The sequence below is a fragment of the Scleropages formosus genome, chromosome 11, assembly GCF_900964775.1.
Source record: "Scleropages formosus chromosome 11, fSclFor1.1, whole genome shotgun sequence".
Lineage (NCBI taxonomy): Eukaryota > Metazoa > Chordata > Actinopteri > Osteoglossiformes > Osteoglossidae > Scleropages > Scleropages formosus.
Window position 1 is genome coordinate 16,291,641 of NC_041816.1, and position 18,842 is coordinate 16,310,482.

Sequence of the window (18,842 nt, forward strand, 5' to 3'; positions counted from 1 at the left end):
GGCAGGACAGTGACGAAACTTTGACCCATATCCCTCCAAACCTTGCTCACCACTAATGGAAAGCTGCACTGTACACACGATCATTTCTCTTAAATAAAAATCTGACGTTTTGTATATGGTAAAGTGCACAGAGAACCCTGAAGTGTGTTCTGTATCCTGCAAAATGAAGCATTTTAACACCAAAAACTAGTAAAATCAGTAAATGCACTGTTTGTATTGCTGCTACTTCATGCTGCTACCTCGTTCATTGAACTGACATTCATCTGAGCATTTTTCGTTTATTTTCACTTTTTTTTCTGCATAATGTTCCGAGAACAGTGAGTAACTCTGAAATAGTTATACAAATACTAAAGCTCACATGTCCAGAAAAAAGTAAGTGTTGTGCGTCTGTTCTTAGCAATACATATCCATATGGAAGCTGGTGAAGAGATATATGCTAACCTCTGGTTGACCAATAGTTTTCTTTCTTCGTTCTGACATTGCTGGTGAAAGAAAAAAAGATTAACTACAATTAGTGTGACCCCGTCTACAACTGGATTCCCAGTCATTTCTGAACAAGCATCCTTCCAAAAAGGCCAATTGTTTCAATTATGCAAATGCGGTTGAAATCAAAGCCCTAAAGGCGGGAGGTGGATGACATTTCCAAATTAAACGTTGGGGAGCTGTCATTTAGCCTTTCTCTTGAGTTTAATTTTTTTCTGTGTGGCTCTTTCCATTTCCTCTTTCTAGTATCCTTGCATGTCAACTTGTTGCACTGGGAATGAAATGCTAAGAAGGAAAAAGCACAAACTGGAGATTAGGGGTGGCTATCAAAGTAGATTTGTTGTGCCTTGTTCCAGCTAGGGATGAAAATACCCTGTGGGCAAGGAGATGGGTCATGGGACTCCCAAAAGGATTACCTTGAACTGGAGTCATAAGACTGGCCTGAACAAAGAGCCGGCTCACATGCTCATCATATGAACCGCTCTTCATAAGGTGATGAAGTTTCATGTCTTGTGGGATTCGTTGAGCTGGACGGACTGGAAGCAAAAGAGCCAGGAGGGCACGTCCGTGAAGCACATGGGGGGGAGTCCAGCACGGGCTGAAGCTTCCATACCACAGCCCTTTTGGGTTCCCACTTGGCCGGCCATGCGTATGGGCTCAGGGTAAGAAACACAGACCTGCTTTTCCTACTTGTAGCTGAGAACTCCTGGTTTGGTTAACGCAATGGTGCAGTGCGAAAGCTTTTGAGGGGTATTCTTTGCCTTTATTTTCTCTTTCTTGTGATATTTTGCTTCAGGTCAACGTTTCTACATTATAAGTCATGTAAATATTGTACCGTAGAGTAAAACGCACAAAGGAAAACATGTGAAGATAAGTGTATGGAGTTAGAAATAAAATTAGCAACTGTACTCCTACTAATCGTAATAGCGATAATACAATTCCATTTTCAGGAAGCACTGTAAGTACTGTCAGGGTATGTGCATCAGTAAAGATTACCAAATCCATGTACCTTTTTAATTTCTTTAAACACTGCTGGAAATTTCATAAGCATGAGCATAAGAATAAATGCTAACCATAACAAAGCAGTCAAACTCTAATTTTATATGAATTTTATGACTCTACAGCAGAAGCTATTTAAATCGCTATTACTAATAATTTTTTTACTCATAGGAAAAGGTGGCAAAAACTGTTTGAGTCCGAGGAGAATTTTGAGGGCAAATATTAGCATACACAAGATGCATTTAAGCAGTATAATAAACGGTATACAGGTTAAAGTTATATGATTCAATACTGTTTCTTTTGAGTAAAGCACAGTTATGTCAATAAAAACAGGAATGGTGGACGGGAATGATACCTGGTTATGGGTCTTGTTTAAAGTGAATAAATGACACAGCTGGTGACAATCTGATCTTATAAATTTGGAGGAAATGCAGGCAGTCGCAGTAAGACAGGGGGCAAAATGATCTCTTTTTCATGTCATTTCCAATCCCTCTTTGTCAATCATGTATGAACTTCCTGGAGAGACTCACTTGAAAAGCTTCGGTCTTAATTGGTGCTCAACTGGGACAAAAGCCCAGACTGATATTTCTTTGAACAGTGTTATTTTGGTCCAACTTTGGATCACGATCAAAATACTCATACGGTTTGTTCATTAAAAAATATACAGTTTGATTTGTTTTACTGACACTTTTTTCCTACTGGCAAGAAAGCAATGATAACACAGAATGGGGCTGTGACTAAATTTTATATGCCCTAATAACTCCAGTCAAAACAAAATATGATCACTCTGTGTTTCTGTCCCCTCTCATTCTTTTATTGTGATTTCAGATGAGAAGTAGTCTATTTTTAACACACGTGTTTCATGTAAATTTAGCATAGCTGATACTGATTAAACTGATTGTGGTCTTGGTGATTTACAGGTGTATGAAAATAATTACAATATTCTAGTCTTTGTGTCTAATATGTTAATAGTAAATTATTGTGTTTCTCATCATAACGCTGAGGAATACCGTATTCTCCAACATAAAGTTTCCACAAAGAGCAGTGTTTAAATTTCACAATCATCCATACACCAAGGACCAAATGCAGTAGAAATGAAATTCCTCCAAAGCAATGTGGTAAGGCTTTGTCACGAATCAGCAAAAAATCTATTACTTAATTTGTTTAAATGTAACTACACAATTCAGCCATCGCATCTAACAGCCTACCAAGGAAAAACAGAACAAATCCACTTCTAATCTGGCTCAGAACAGGGTAGCCTTGCTAAACCACATTTGTCAAATGGATCATTTACACTTGAATGTGCAATACAAAAGGAAAGCATACTTGCATACTAGAAACATTATTTTGCAAAGACTATGTTCGATTTGCTTACCGAACAGACTTTTGCCAAAGCAACTTACATGACTTAGTGTTTAAAAGACCAACAGCTGCACTTGCTGTCGCTGTTCTGGGATTTAAACTCGCAGCGAATTTTAAAAAACCAGGCTTTTTGACCTGAAAACCAGTTTCAACGAAGCCTCCAGCTTTTGTTTGTCTTTATCCCCTAAGCGATAAGCACGTGTCTAACGTCAGGATCCTTCACTTCATTCCTTGCAGGCTCAAAAAGCATGGGTAGAAAGAACCTTTCATAAAAGAGAATGCATCCAAATACTCCCCAGCAAAGAACCAAACAGGTAAGTTAAAGCTTTACATTTTTCGACTGAACTCGGTAGCTTGTAGTTCTTGCTATCTATTCCGAAAATCCAGAAATGAAACATACAGAGGTCAACACCAAGAGGTTCATACCTTCAGTGTGAAACAAGTCGTTTTAACTGCTTATTATGCATTGCTACTGCTTGCACGGTGTGTGTGGTTCTGTACTATTCTGTGCACGGAGCCACACACCTGCTTTCACTAAGCGTCTTCTATGGACCAGTGCAAGTTCGTACATTTACATGTTCATGAATGTTCATATGCTGACTGAAGCAACCAAAGTGTTTGGGAAGGAACACTGAGCCTTTCCTCCCTCTGATCACAAGCTGCACTGGAGAGCGGCCAGGAGGGCAGCCAGGGTCTTCAGACTATCAGTGTGCAGATGCACGTATCCAGTACAGGGCCACAGCGCTGCGAATACCCACATGAGAGCCTGCGCCTAGAGACAAAAACAAGCCCCTTTTTCCCACGCTGTGCCATTCAGCTGCTTTTCCCTTTTACACATTTTCACAACAGTTGCATCTAATAACTGGGTCACACAATCTCTCCAGTTTCAAGCATTACGAATGCTTTAGTTGCTATAATATGCTTTAAAAAATCTCTAAATCTCTGAAGCTCGGTCAGTACAAACACATGAACGGTAAATATTTTTTTAAATCTATGTTTAATGTTCCTATGATTACAGTATGTTCACACGGTCGCCTTTGGAGATAAGGTGCTCTGCTGTTAACGGTGCGGAACATTTGCATGCAGATGCAGCTGTGGTCAGCTGGTGAACAAGCATGTGGCAGTCCCCCCTGGCTTGACCTCCAACAAGACCAGCACAGAGGACAACAACCAAGTGGATGTCCTACAGGAGAAGTGGAATGTGGCAAAACACACCCAGAGCTTCCCCACCGATGCCTACGGCACCCTCGAGTTTCAGAGTGCTGGCCATGTCAACAAGACTATGGTAAAGCTTTCCTCATGCTACTGATGCTCTACCCAGTTCCACCAGAAGCATAAGGACCAGTTTCGGTTTGCAATACTAACCTACAGTAGATAACCCTCAGCATCAATTTATTTTAACCATGTGTTGTGTTGTCATTCATGTTTGTAATAGGATCCCTGTACGGGTCACTTACAGATGCTTCTGCTCTCCATTTTCTCCAGCAGCACATTAGGACATTTAGCCCTTTATTGCAGATAAACAATTTTGTATAGACATGTCAAGGCATTTCATGTCATCTTCCAATTAGAATAGTTCCTTCAGAATTTGTTTTTTTTTTTTTCTTCAGTACGTCAGGGTGTCCTACGACACCAAGCCAGACAACCTTCTGCACCTGATGATTAAAGACTGGCAGCTAGAGTTGCCCACACTGCTCATTTCGGTCCATGGGGGTCTTCAAAACTTTGACCTGCAGCCCAAGCTGAAGCAGGTCTTTGGGAAAGGGCTTATCAAAGCTGCTGTGACAACAGGGGCATGGATTTTCACCGGCGGAGTTTCCACTGGTGAGCATCTGTTTTCTTACAGCCGGTCACAGACATCCATTATATCCCCCTCTGCAAGCATCTGCACTTCAGTCCTAAATTGGGATAAATTGGGATTTCTAGGAGGAAACGCAGTGCTAAGACCATCTTTACTGCAGCACTTGTCACATGATTTTCATAATCCCCCCCACAGAAAAGTAAAGCCAGCATATGGATTAAGAATGCCACTCTCTGATGGTATTAATAGATTATGTCTAATAAAGAAAATACTTACAAACGTAAGCAGAAGGCTCTGAACAAAACGGAGTCTCGTGGTAGAAATTAAAGCTCGCTAGTGTTGTTGCTGTATTGAGATTAATCAGGAAGTAAATGACCAAAGTGCTTCTTATCGAAATAAAGCTATACTTGTACAGGTGTGCAATTATACTTATACCACTGCTCTCCTAGGGGTGGTTCGTCATGTAGGAGATGCCTTAAAAGACCACTCCTCTAAATCCCGAGGGAAAGTCTACGCTATAGGAATTGCCCCCTGGGGTATTGTGGAGAATAAAGAAGACCTTATCGGGAGGGATGTAAGTATGAAGCAATGGACAATTTGCTATAAAAATGGCTGAAAGGAAAAACTGTGTCAAAATTGAAATGCAATTTTCAGACAATCAGAAATCAGAAATACACCACTGTCAGAATTTTTCCGTCCTGTAAACTATAGGAATGCAAGGATATTAAGTCTTCTTCGAGCTTCTATATCATATATTTCTATTACATGAGCTGCATATTTCAATGTTTTTCTATTGAAAATAAGCCTGAGCAGCATGACGCTTGCAGGTAACAAGACCCTACCAGACTATGTCCAACCCTCTGAGCAAGCTGACACTGCTGAACAACAGCCACTCACATTTCATCCTCGCTGACAACGGCACCCATGGCAAGTATGGCGCTGAGGTGAAACTGCGCCGACAACTGGAGAAGCACATCTCCCTGCAAAAGATCAACACGCGTAAGAGCTCACCCACACGTAGCATTCATACACTTGGACTTACATTACATACATTTAGTTGACACTTTTCTCCAAAGCAACTTACAATGTAAAGGTCGCAATTATTACGAGGATACAATTATTTACCCATCTGTACAGCTGGGTAATGTTACTGGAGCAATTTAGGGTAAGTACCTTGCTCAAGGGTACTACAGCCAGAGGTGAGGATCAACTCTGCAACCTTGGGGGGGTCCAAAGGCAGTAGCCCTAACCACTACTCTACCAGCTGTCCACTTGATTTTGGTATAATTTTGCCAACTCATGAAGTGAAGAACTAGTGTAGCTACTCCACTGTCATTTTCCAACAGTTCATGTATCAGAGTCTGTACTGAATTGTTTGTGTGCAAACTGAAAAAACATCGACAGATTTTTAAACCTGTAGATGTCGCTTATTGTTCCATTTGGGCTATCAGTATGGTTTTCCCATGCTTCTGCATGTGACCTGTGGGTTTCCCTTTGTCATCCTATGCCTGGAGCTAGTGATAAGGCAGGGACAGCAAAGGGATGCTCAGCCGTCACCACTCACATCCTTCTCCCATTGCCTGCCCTGAGCCAACAGACGCCAAAGCACTGAGATCACCGGCATTGCTTGGAAGGACATGGAAATGTGAATGAGACAAAGAGTGCGCACACTCAAGGTTTCTACTTTCAGTCCAAAGCATTATGAGAAGCTTCCTCAAGAGCGCTCTTTCTGCATCTGACAGGTCTTGGCCAGGGAGTGCCAGTAGTGTGTCTGATCGTGGAAGGGGGCCCCAACGTGATCTCCATTGTGCTGGAAAGCTTACGGGAGGACCCTCCTGTCCCTGTGGTGGTCTGTGATGGCAGCGGGCGTGCCTCTGACATCATTTCATTTGCACACAAGTACTCGGAGGATGGAGGGTAAGAATGGGTGTACTTCACCGTAGCCCATCCATTTTTCAGTTGTGAATGTGTCGGGCCACCGTTTTGTCTCTCCTCAGGGTGATCAGTGACAGTGCAAAGGACCAACTGCTAGTGACCATTCAGAAGACATTCAACTACAACCGCACCCAGGCCCAGCAGATCTTCCTCATGATTGCTGAATGCATGAAAAAGAGGGAACTTGTAAGTATAAGGAAGAACATACTGTCGTGGAAAGCTTTTCCTAATTTTTTTTTTACGCAACAGAAGTAGTTGATAATTAGTGAAACTTTCTCATACATGCAATTAAATATTGAAGTACAAGTTTAAGTGACGTAAATTAATTAACCTTACAGTAAGAAAGATTGGAAAAAACTTTTTGAAACTTTTGAGAGGACTTCCTTGAAATGATCCAATGAATATGACTATCAATAAAACATTTTCCATTTTCTCTGGTTCATCATTTTCAAACGTGTGTGTATGTTCATTCATGTGCCCCTTGTTCTGTGTTTGTAAATCCAACCACTCTCATGCATGTTACCTTCATCTACGCTGCCCCTGAAACCATGACAATCTAGCTTACGTAAAATGTAATCATCTCACGTTGCAGCTTAATGCAATAAAAATAATAAAAGGTCCACTTAAGTGTCTGAATGTATTGATAATATGGTTATATAGAAGTTTGTATTGAGGACAGACAAATTCAAAGTTATACTTCAAATTGTATAGTATTATATTGCTCCACAGTGATTATTAAACAGGATGATTAGAAAAAATATCACTGCAACATTCATGAAATATTGTGTGAGAAAGATTTAAACTAATTAGATGTTGAGCGTTTTTATTGAATTGCACATACGTTGGGAATGGTTGTATTGTCTTGATAAAAAGTGCGAACAGTACAATCAATCATTAACAATTCTTGAGATCCAGATTGTTTCACACAAAAAAAAGGAAAATAAACTGATTAGAAATATTATTTCTAAACATACATTTTTTTCCAAAGCAACTGAAAGATTTTGATGTGTTTAAACAGCAATCTATTTTTACTAGATCATTTAAAAACAAGTACAGTATCTTACTCATCAGCAATGGTAGTAGTGGACTATGAGCAGCCAACGTTAAGGTTACAAGTTCATCTTATTATCTACTACGCTACCTCCTATCACGAGGGCAATTGGTGATCTGATGGAGAGTTTAGCAACAGTATTTTCATTCTCATCGAGGAATTTTAAGCCCTCATCACCGCAAGACTTACATTGCACAGATAGTAGAAAACACGTCATTAAAGCACGAGTTCCTTTAACATCAGCTTTGCTAGGGTTTCTTCCTACAAGTGGTATCATAAATCTGGATGTTTGCATCTGTGCGGCTTTAGAGCTCTTAATGCCTGCCCTGATGCAAATGTTCAAAAAAAATCTGCTGATACAACCTACAAACAAGGATACAGGCTATTATAAGTGGGTCTGGGTTTTAAAGGATAGAAGTAGGTCAGGCAGTGGTTTTCATTACCAAAACAAGTGTTGAACACAAGAGCATCACTGAGATGCTGCATGATTCTCATTATCGATGAGTCAAAGCTATTACTGTTAATGTCAGAACCTCAGTCTCAAGTGCAAAATTATAATTGCATTAGTACAAGAGAGCTCTTTAACTTCCATAGTGCCTTCTGACAACAAAGATGATATTACCACACAACATGAAGAGCAAATGAGTTGGTCATGCAAACAAACACAAGCTAGGTGTAAAGGCAAGGGCTAAAGACGAGGACTCGTCCATCTTCATCACACTGTGCAGGCTTGCATATCACATGATCCATAACACCATCGTGAACCACATGTTGTTTTGGAGGGGATATTGATGCATGTAAAACAAAGCGATCCATTCATTGTGTCCATTACCAGTGATTCGCCTCACATGACAGCATGATCCACTGTGTTGACGTGCAAATATGTGAACACAAGAACAGACTAAGTAAAGCTTGGTGCTGCTCTAAGCCTCTTTATACTCTGCATCTCTTCCCCAATGTAGATAACAGTTTTCCGCACGGGTTCAGAGGGTCAGCAGGACATCGAAATGTCCATACTCACAGCTTTACTCAAAGGTACTCCCCACTGTTTTCAGCATCAGTTCAAAATTTTAAAAAGATACTCGCTGGTTGCAAGGAATTGTTAGAAAAATACACGTTCAAAGTAAAGGCAGGACAATATGTGTCTACAGGAATGGAAATGTGAGCACCATATGTGTTCCTGTAGAGATAGTGACATCTGTGAGTGTGTGTATGTCCAGGCACCAATGCATCAGCCGCCGACCAGCTGAGCCTTGCACTGGCTTGGAACAGAGTGGACATTGCCCGCAGTCAGATCTTCGTCTATGGACACCACTGGCCTGTAAGTTTGCTTCTGTCACTGAAGCCTGACTATGATCAGCTCCTATGCCCCATGTTCAGACTTCCATTTCTCTAAGTGCTTATTTTGTCATGACAAGGCAATCTGGAGCTGTATTATGAATCGCGGGGTCCAAAGTAGGATTCTCCTTGGATGGGATGCCAATAAAAGCACAACTGCTACAGTATATTAAAATATATATTATAATAAATATATTAAATTGGGGGGGGGGGGGTGCGGTGGTGCAGTGGGTTGGTCTGGTTCCTGCTCTCCAGTGGGTCTGGGGTTCAGATCCCGCTTGGGGTGCCTTGCGACGGACTGACATCCCGTCCTGGGTGTGCCCCCTCCCCCTCCGGCCTTACGCCCTGCGTTGCCGGGTAGGCTCCGGTTCCCCGCGACCCCATATGGGACAAGCGGTTCAGAAGATGTGTGTGTGTGTGTGTATTAAATTGTAACTCTACATTAAATTACTCATGGGCAGCATGGTGGCACAATCAATAGCGCTGCTGTCTCACAGCACCTGGGTGGTGTGAGAGGATGTGGGTTCAATCCCTGCTCAGTCCCTGTGGAGTTTGCAAGTTCTCCTCCCGTGTCTGCGTGGATTTCTTCTGGCTGCTCTGGTTTCCTCCCACAGTCCAAAGACATGCTGTTCAGGTTCCCCCATAGTGTGTGAATGACACAGAGAGAGTGTGTCTCACTGATATATGGATGGGTGACCCAGTGTAAGTAGTGTATCTAACGGTGTAAGTCACCACGGTAAATAAGGTGTGTGGGTTGATAACACTACATAGAGTTCAGTGGAAGTCACTTTGAAGAAAAGCATCTACTAAATGAATGAATGTATTTATACAGGGGCATGTGACAAATTGACTGTACTTAAGAATAGCATGTCTCATCCAAATCTCTCATTCTTTTGATGTAATACACTTTTGTATTGTTCTCTGAGATGTGCATCGCTTTGAAGAAAAGCTAAATAGATAACTGTAAATATAATATCAGGCAGAACTTAATTTTGCCTGGCAAATCCAGCATTATAATCTTTGTTTTCTTTCTTTTTTCTTCTCTGTACCATTGCTATATTTTGTAGCAACTTGTCAATACTAAGACAACATTGGAGGGGCACTGTAAAACACATTAGCTGGGTTTTGTCAGCTCATTCCAGAACTTGATGACATCAATGAATTATGAAAATGCACAGCCAAAGTGATGGAGTGTGCTAATTCCCTCTCCTCCTGTTGCTCTGCCAGCCTGCCAGCGCCCTGTCTGCCACCACTGTTGCCCCTCCACCTCCAGAGGCCAGGAGGAGTTCCGCGGCAGGTCTTCGTGGCAGCAAGGGCAAGGCCAGGGGCAAGAGGGGTCGGGGGAGGAAGGCCAAACCTGAGCCACCAGAAGAGACCGACCCTCGCAAACTGGAACTGCTAAACTGGGTAAAAGATTTTCTTGGGCATGTTCTCTCAACGTGAATTTTTGATCACTTAAATGTTATTAAACTTAGTATTGCTATGAAGTTGGCGGGATACTTTTGCTGTTTTTTAAAATAAGCTAAGCGTTGCAGGCAATCAGTAAAAGAGCAGCTGCTCATGTCATGTCCTACAGGTCAACTCCTTGGAGCAGGCCATGATGGACGCACTGGTGCTGGACCGAGTGGACTTTGTCAAGCTGCTCATAGAGAACGGGGTCAACATCCACCACTTCCTTACCATACCCCGGCTTGAAGAGCTTTACAACACGGTGTGTGCAAAGACAGGACATTTTAGACCACACCGGTTTTCTCATACATCTTCCTTCACAGAGGCACAGCACGACAGATCACTAAGGCAACAAGTCCAAAAAATAAAATGCACACATAATGAGCTATCAAATAAAAGTGTGAAGGAACATTTAACAAACACATATGAGCACTAAGAAGGATCTCCATGATTTGTTATATTCTTAACCTGGCAACAGACACAAATGTAGAAAAGTGACAGGAAACATGGCTTTGCTGTTGAAGTGGCTGAACATCACGTGTAGCAAAGAAAGGAAAGGAAAGTAATGCTGGTACTGAAAAGGTTCCCTGCTTGTCTTTCTCAATTCTTGCAGAAACTAGGGCCGGCTAACACGCTGCATTTTGTAGTCAGGGATGTTAAAAAGGTAAGACGGTTTCTCTGACACTTCTGCTGATGTTGCCCTTCTTCATAAGTGTCACGTGGTGGAATAAATCATATGATCGACTTTTTACAGGGAAATCTCCCACCAGATTATCAGATCACCCTGATAGACATAGGACTGGTGCTGGAGTTTCTCATGGGTGGAGCTTATCGCTGTAACTACACCAGGAAGAGCTTCCGAACACTTTACAACAATTTGTACGGACTGAAACGGGTCAGAGAATTCATCATCTCTTTACGGATACATAGGAAGAGGTTTTACATTCTTATACTGGGTGCACATCTTAATATCGTGTCACTCATCTAAATGTGCTTTCCCCTTTTCCATTTTTTCAAAGCCCAAAGCATTAAAACTCTTGGGAATGGAGGTGAGGATCTATTTTCATGTATTTTAATATTCATGTCTGCCATTTCCATATCTATATGTAGATACAACCTTGTGAAGCTCAATTTTTTTAATCATAATCCCACCTCTTATTTGCATATCAGTTCACGTATTCATTTCCCAAGCTTAACCTGTCGCTCACTGAATTACGGCAGGATGATGAGCCACGTCCAAAAGGAAAGAAGAAAATAAAGAAGAGGGAAGAGGAAATCGATATTGATATAGATGACCCTGAGGTCAGTCGTTTCCAGTACCCTTTCCACGAGCTCATGATGTGGGCCGTGCTGATGAAGCGTCAGAAGATGGCCCTCTTCCTCTGGCAGAGGGGGGAGGAGGCAATGGCCAAGGCCCTGGTGGCCTGCAAGCTCTACAAGGCCATGGCCCATGAGTCCTCTCGCAGTGAGCTGGTGGATGACATCTCCCAAGACCTCGACAACCACTCAAAGTGAGTGCCAGCCGACACAGTCAGCATTCTGCATTGCCACTGGTGATCCACATTCACACACAACCATGGCGTCCTCTCTCTGGGTATAACAGGGAGTTTGGGCAGTTGGCCTATGACCTGCTGGAGCAGTCCTACAAGCATGACGAGCAGGTGGCCATGAAGCTGCTCACATATGAGCTGAAGAACTGGAGCAACTCCACCTGTCTGAAACTGGCAGTGGCAGCCAAACATCGTGACTTCATTGCTCACACGTGCAGTCAGATGCTGCTCACTGATATGTGGATGGGCTGCCTTAGGTTTGGCAAAAACCCTGGCCTTAAGGTACATCTGCGGTTCCTTACCACCAATAAAGCCACTGGAAGCATTATTATTGACGCTCAGAGTTTGCCCTGGATCCAGCTGGAGATCTGCTCAAGTATCATGCAGCAAGCTACTTATATCGTTCCAATAAAAATACAACAAATGGAGGGAATTTATAAGACGCTTGAGACTAAATGTCAGCAACAAAATGGAATAAAAAATAGATAAAAATTCTAAATACATATATATCATATAAACCCCTAATTCCAAAGAGTGTGTTTATTGTAGCAATGGTGGTAGGCAGCGATCCCATTAAATTTTAAAATGGAAGTATGTTTATAATCCATATGTCTACGCACTCTTGATGGAAAAATGGAAACGTAAATATTTTTACTGGGATTACTGGGAATTTAACACTTGACGGATTTTCTTGTTGCTGCATGATCACCAGCTGCTTATCCGGAATACTGCTGCTAAACAATATTATAAAATAATGAGTAGCCTCCACTGAGACTATAGTGCAGCTCTTGGGGAACTACAAACAACAACATTCTAGATTTTTTTTTTTTCTTGGTAGTTTGCAACATGTGTACTAAAGGACTAAAAATTAAATGTGATGTGTTACTTGAGTTTTGTTTTGTTGTCAAAAAGAGAAATTAAAGGTATTTTGCTCACGTGTGGCCTTTGAAATTAATACTCATAAACAGTGATGTAGGAAAAACATTTTAAAGGATAACTTATAAAACTACCCTAACTGGTTAATTATAAAGTATGAATTTTTTCTAATCCGTTTGAGGCTGTAAGTCAGGCAAGCTATAAAATTAGACACTTGTTTCACATTGCGTCATACTTACTTCTTTAATAAGCACAAATGTATTGCTCATGCAAAGGCAATTTTGTAAAATTGTGCTAAATGGACCTGCATCTTGCAACCTTTATTACTCATAAAATCGCATGTTGTAGCAGCACAGTTGACCTTTCTTAAATTAGAGGTCTACAAGAACAGAAAGTCATACACATGATAGGCTCTCAAGACCACACTGGCACGATCAGTTGTTTTTACTTCAATTTCAGCATCGGAGTTTGATTGCCTAGCTTACTGTTGCTGTTTCTCCATCATCCAGGCGATTCTTGGCATCATTTTTCCACCTATGATTCTCTTCTTGGACTTTCGTATCGGAGAGGACAGCTCTTCTCAAGTCACAGCAAACACAGAGGAGGGGAAAGATAAGGAAGATGACAACAGATCCAGCAAGGTATCCATAGCCTATTCCCCAAAGTGATTATGTTTATTGCTGCCCTGGTGTCATGCATTGTTATCCCTGCAGCTGTGTGAGCGAGGGAATGAATACATTGTGTTAAGCCCTGTTTTGCCATACCTCCAGGACGGAAATGTTGACACGGTATCTAGGAAAGAGGATGAGGAGGAAGGTGACAGCAAGCATAAGAGAATTCCCATTGGTTTGAAGATTTATGAGTTCTACAATGCTCCTTTCACCAAGTTCTGGTTCAACACAGTAAGAGCTGTTCAGTCCCAGAGTTGTGCAGTGGGATTTGTTCCACAGAGCAACGGATATGTGAATGAAAAATAATGCATCTTGCCACTGAGTCTATTAAAAGAGTTATATGATGATACATTGCTGCAGCTAAAGTAGTGGGCAAAGAATATCCTTTTTTATTCCAATAATGTCAGCTCAATGATCCTACATACATACACATACATGGACTATGGTGTTTTTAATAAGCCTATACATGCCTTAACTGTATTCCCATTCACCCTGACATGAGCCTCAACCTAAAATCATTCCCATGGGCAGATTTCCTACCTTTTGTACTTGATGCTGTACAACTACATCATCCTGGTCAAGATGGAGCGCTGGCCTTCCTTACAGGAGTGGATCGTCATCTCCTACATCATCACCCTGGGACTGGAGAAGGTCCGACAGGTAACTAAGCTCATAGATTTCTCACAGGATATGGTCCGTAAACTAGGTATAGAAACTGTAAAAAAATAAAGATATGACTGTCTAGAAGGTAAGACACAAAAAGAAGTTACATGAGAAGCAGGGTATTCGGAAAAGTGAGAAGCAGTCTTACCTGCTCTTCAGATCCTCATGTCAGAACCCGGCAAACTGAGGCTGAAGATCAACGTGTGGCTAGAGGAGTACTGGAACATCACAGACCTGGTGGCCATCTCTACCTTTCTGTTGGGCTTGCTGCTCCGGCTGCAGAATGAACCTTACATGGGATACGGCCGGGTCATTTACTGTGTGGACATCATCTTCTGGTACATCCGAGTGCTGGACATCTTTGGCGTCAACAAGTATCTGGGGCCATACGTCATGATGATTGGTAAAATGGTGAGGCTTTTCTGACATTCAGCCCTTGTAATCTATTACGACTACAACTTTTAATAGCTGAGGGCATCAGGGAATCATAAACTACTACGTCTTCTGTTTTTTGAGACATTTTTCTTTCTGAAGTTTAAAATAAAAAAACGTTATTTTGAAAGCTTGACAGTAGAAATTGTGCATGTATTTTTTTGTTGTATTGTTACATTCCTTAATCAGTACTTACATACAAAGCATGTACATTTTCTTCTGATTTTTTTTATTTACTGGAGGGACTGAGGTTAAGAGTACAACAGCAGGATCCCCCCTGGTACCTCAAGATGAAACCTTGAGGGTAAAAGTTAGTATGCAGAGATGTTCAGCAGAGGCACTCTGTGTGTTACAGATGATCGACATGTTGTACTTTGTGGTCATCATGCTGGTGGTGCTCATGAGCTTTGGTGTGGCGAGACAGGCCATCCTGCACCCTGACGAGGAGCTCACCTGGCGTCTTGCACGCAACATCTTCTACATGCCCTACTGGATGATCTACGGAGAGGTGTTTGCGGACTCCATAGATCGTAAGACTAGAATTCATAGTAAGATTCTGTTTCCTGTTTCAAGGACGGATGATCAGATCTGAGCCTTACCCAATTTGTGCCATCGTACCTGTTCTTGTAACTCATGCCTTTCCCTATTTCTCCCCTAACCTCCAACCGGCAGACACATCAAAAAAAAAGTGTGCCAGTGTCCTTAATTCACCTAGTGCCATCTGGTGGCATTGTGGTACAAAAACACTTCTCTTTTCCAAAGGCCAGATTCCTGCCTAAACAGAAAGGTGGTGATACAATCATGGCATGCATGTTTATGACAAAAAATAATATGTCAAACAGTTTTGGAATGCCAACGTATTGTTGTCCAATCATGAAGCTTAAGAAGAAACAAAAATGCTGTTCAAGCTCTTTTCTGCTGTTAGCCAAAGAAATTAATCTTAGATGTTTGGGAATGTGCATTTTATCTTTAATGTCTTTGTACTTAGTTAATACTCCAAGTTTCATTTTATGCTGGTATTTCCTCTTGGGTTTACACTTGCAATTGCTTTGTTTTTGCAAAGGCAGTTTACAAATAATTACTGCCCCTTTAAGATGGATGTGTAAATATAAAAACAGATGTTTTGAAATTGCTTTTTAAATGTTTGTGGCATTTTGCATCACTACAAGTCCCTATCTCTTCCTTGTTCTGATGATCATCTGCCTGTTTGTGATCTCACTATTAACTACCATCTCTTCTGTCAAGAGGAAGGTACATAAAAATATCTAAAATTGTTCACATGGCCAAATTTATACAATTCTGTCATATTTAGGATGCCTGAATGTAACTGATGACAAAATACCTGATTAAAAAATGTTCAGCTCACGTTCATTTTGTTATATGACGACATTTCCAACTCTGCAAGAACCTAAACTGTCCACTCGAAGCTTTGTGAAACTTACGCTGAACTTTAAAAAAGAACACCAAAAATATTTAAACAATTTTCCTTCTGACAGAGAGAATAATTTATTTTAATTGATGCCAGGCTGCTTTTTATTATGCTTTCCTGTCCCTTTTCCTTCTTTTATGTCTAAATTGCTGCATGAATGTACTTGCTGCTAGTCTACGCCATGGAAATCAACCGTAAGTAGTTGACTTATTATTTATAAAAAATAACAAACTACAGACCAATAGTTTAAATCTTAAATCCACTTAGGGCAGCCAAAAATTTGGAGATTAACACATTTATGTAAATGACAAAAACTATCCACATGATTTCCCGAAGGCATTTTCTTCACAGGCATCTTGTCTTGTGGTTTTGTGATTGCTTGCGTTCAAAGTCCGCTTGTCCAAAAAAAACTTCCACTTAAAATGTTTTCGCAGCTCCATGTGGTGAAAACATGTATGATGAAGATGGGAAAAAACTCCCTCCCTGCATTCCTGGTGCCTGGCTCACTCCCGCCATCATGGCCTGCTACTTACTGGTCGCTAATATTCTTCTTGTGAATTTACTCATCGCTGTCTTCAAGTAGGTGACCCTCTGATAGCTATACTTTAAGTGCCATGCTACACATAAAGGTGGCATGAAGGATGTATAGAGCACAGCATACAGACAGCATACAAAGACCCCTGCATCTTATCATGAGCAGCACGCTTAAAAGTCATGCTGACTGACTTCAGTTTTCACCCCAACAGCAACACCTTCTTCGAAGTGAAGTCCATATCCAATCAGATATGGAAGTTTCAGCGATACCAGCTTATCATGACTTTCAACGACCGGCCTGTGCTTCCTCCACCCCTCATCATCCTCAGCCACATCTACATTCTTCTCAAGCACATTTGCTGTCGTTGCAGAAGAAAACAAGAAGGGGAACTGGATGAAAGGGATCGAGGACTAAGTGGGTGAAATCTTGAGCATTTGCTTTCCAATCCACCTTGGAAGAACCAGTCGTCACTTGTGTTGGAGTTGGTTGTGTAACAGCAATAACTTAAGCCACCGACCTGTTCGACCCATAGCTTGCCATGATGTCTTCTGTATTTCCTTTCATCCTAATAGTGCAACACAATTAAACACTACATATATTGCGTAACAAACACAATGTGAATGTTGCCATTTAGACAACCAAAGACCGGCTAATTATAATGCAGAAAAAGTTAGTGGGTAAAATAATTCATCTGCTGCTTCGTTCTGCCAACAGAACTTGTCCTGAACGCAGAAGAGTTAAAGAATCTGTATGAGTTTGAAGAGCAGTGTCTAGAGGAGTATTTTCGGGAGAAGGAGGACGAACAACAGTCATCTAATGACGAGCGCATCAGGGTGACATCTGAAAGGTACTATACATTTTTTCTTCCCAAACTGAAATAGAGATACGTTAACAGGTGTTCATGTGTTGAAAAGCCGTTTTAAAAAATTTCACAAAATCACACCAGGGTTGAGAACATGGCAATGCGCTTGGAGGAGGTCAATGAGCGGGAACACTCCATGAAGGCATCCCTGCAGACTGTGGACCTGCGCTTGGCCCAGCTGGAGGAGTTCTCCGGCCGGATGATGAATGCGCTGGAGAAGTTGGCGGGCTTGGAAAAGTCGGAGTTGATCCCCATACGCACTGGGATTTCTTCTGCATGTGAGCCACCCAGCTTGCTGCGACACAGCAGCATCAACAGTGCTGATGGCTACAGCCTGTACCGCTACCACCTGGAAGCTGACGACCGTGCCCAGGAGGAGCGGGAGAGAGAAAGTAGTGAGAGGAGGAGTCTTCTGGCCCCAGAGCGACAGAGCAGTCTCCACCAGACATCTAGCTCAGCTTCCATCTGTCCCAGGGAGTATGGGCAGACCCTGGAGGTCATCATGCCAACAGAGAGAAAGCGGCCCACCTCTTGTGTGGATATTTTGATCTCCCCATGTGACCAGGAGGGTGATGGCCCCTCTGTACACACACGCACACTAAAGTTCACTGAGCGCGTCGAGCCAACAGTGGACACCATGATTACCAAGGCAGGCTTAAAGAAAAAGGCAAAACTGGAGGCAACTGTGTCCTACCCTCTTGAGAGGTCCAAATCCCTGCGGTATTACCCCTCTGAGTCCATCAGCGAGTCACCTTCTTCAGTTATGAAGGCCACCAGCAGCATCATCTTCACGCCAGCTGAGGGAGCAGATGAAGCCAGCTGGGCCAGGGACTACAGCACCTTCATGGAGCAGGTGACAAAATCCATGTCGTCAGGCCGCTGGACAGGTTGCTTCGAATACAAGGTGCATCCCAGCGTCTTTGGTCGCATACCTAAAGTGTCTGTGGTTCGAGGCCCTGGGATGGTGGAGGCAGCCAAGGAGAAAATGCTGATGGCAGGCCCATACTCAGTCGAGGACCAGCCCAAAACAAGGGGTAAAGAACCACAAGTGAAAAAGGACACTGACCACTTGTTTGTGGCAGAGGACAGAGTATACCCATCTCTCAGGTCAAAAAGTCTGAATGCCAATCCCAGGAAGATGAAAGCTGTGGAAGACAACATGGAGAAGCCCAAAGCAGCCAGCAGTGTGAGAAACATTTTGGGGGCATGTGACAACTTGAGCGATGAACAAGCAGCAGCTGCATGGAAGCCTGAGGCCACAGATACTGCGACGGCTGAAACCGACTGCTGACGGTAGGTATGGAGGTCCACAGCATGTGACCCAAATTCAGTTCTTTTAAAATAAAAGTCGAGCCTGGCGATAACAGCTTCAGATCACATAACTTGATCGTCTCTACTGTACAGTG

The 18,842-nt window shown here is 42.2% G+C and overlaps 2 protein-coding genes across 2 annotated transcripts; both read left to right on the top strand.

Annotated features, from left to right (window-relative positions):
- Positions 1–4,053: 4,053 nt before the first annotated feature.
- Positions 4,054–6,636, top strand: LOC108941103 (transient receptor potential cation channel subfamily M member 1-like). Its single transcript, XM_029256546.1, has 5 exons — positions 4,054–4,129; positions 4,455–4,668; positions 5,095–5,219; positions 5,473–5,662; positions 6,352–6,636. The coding sequence occupies exons 1-5, from the start codon at positions 4,127–4,129 to the stop codon at positions 6,564–6,566; spliced, it is 747 nt and encodes a 248-aa protein (XP_029112379.1). The 5' UTR covers positions 4,054–4,126; the 3' UTR covers positions 6,567–6,636.
- Positions 6,489–18,788, top strand: LOC108941102 (transient receptor potential cation channel subfamily M member 1-like). The gene is made up of 20 exons (XM_029256545.1): positions 6,489–6,562; positions 6,643–6,766; positions 8,594–8,666; positions 8,852–8,952; positions 10,197–10,376; positions 10,546–10,680; positions 11,032–11,082; positions 11,173–11,313; positions 11,438–11,467; positions 11,640–11,929; positions 12,022–12,250; positions 13,354–13,485; positions 13,615–13,746; positions 14,047–14,175; positions 14,338–14,589; positions 14,966–15,140; positions 16,474–16,618; positions 16,786–16,988; positions 17,289–17,421; positions 17,521–18,788. Exons 2-20 carry the CDS (start codon positions 6,734–6,736, stop codon positions 18,725–18,727), a joined length of 3,771 nt encoding a protein of 1,256 aa, XP_029112378.1. The 5' UTR covers positions 6,489–6,562; positions 6,643–6,733; the 3' UTR covers positions 18,728–18,788.
- The last annotated feature ends 54 nt before the right edge of the window (positions 18,789–18,842 follow it).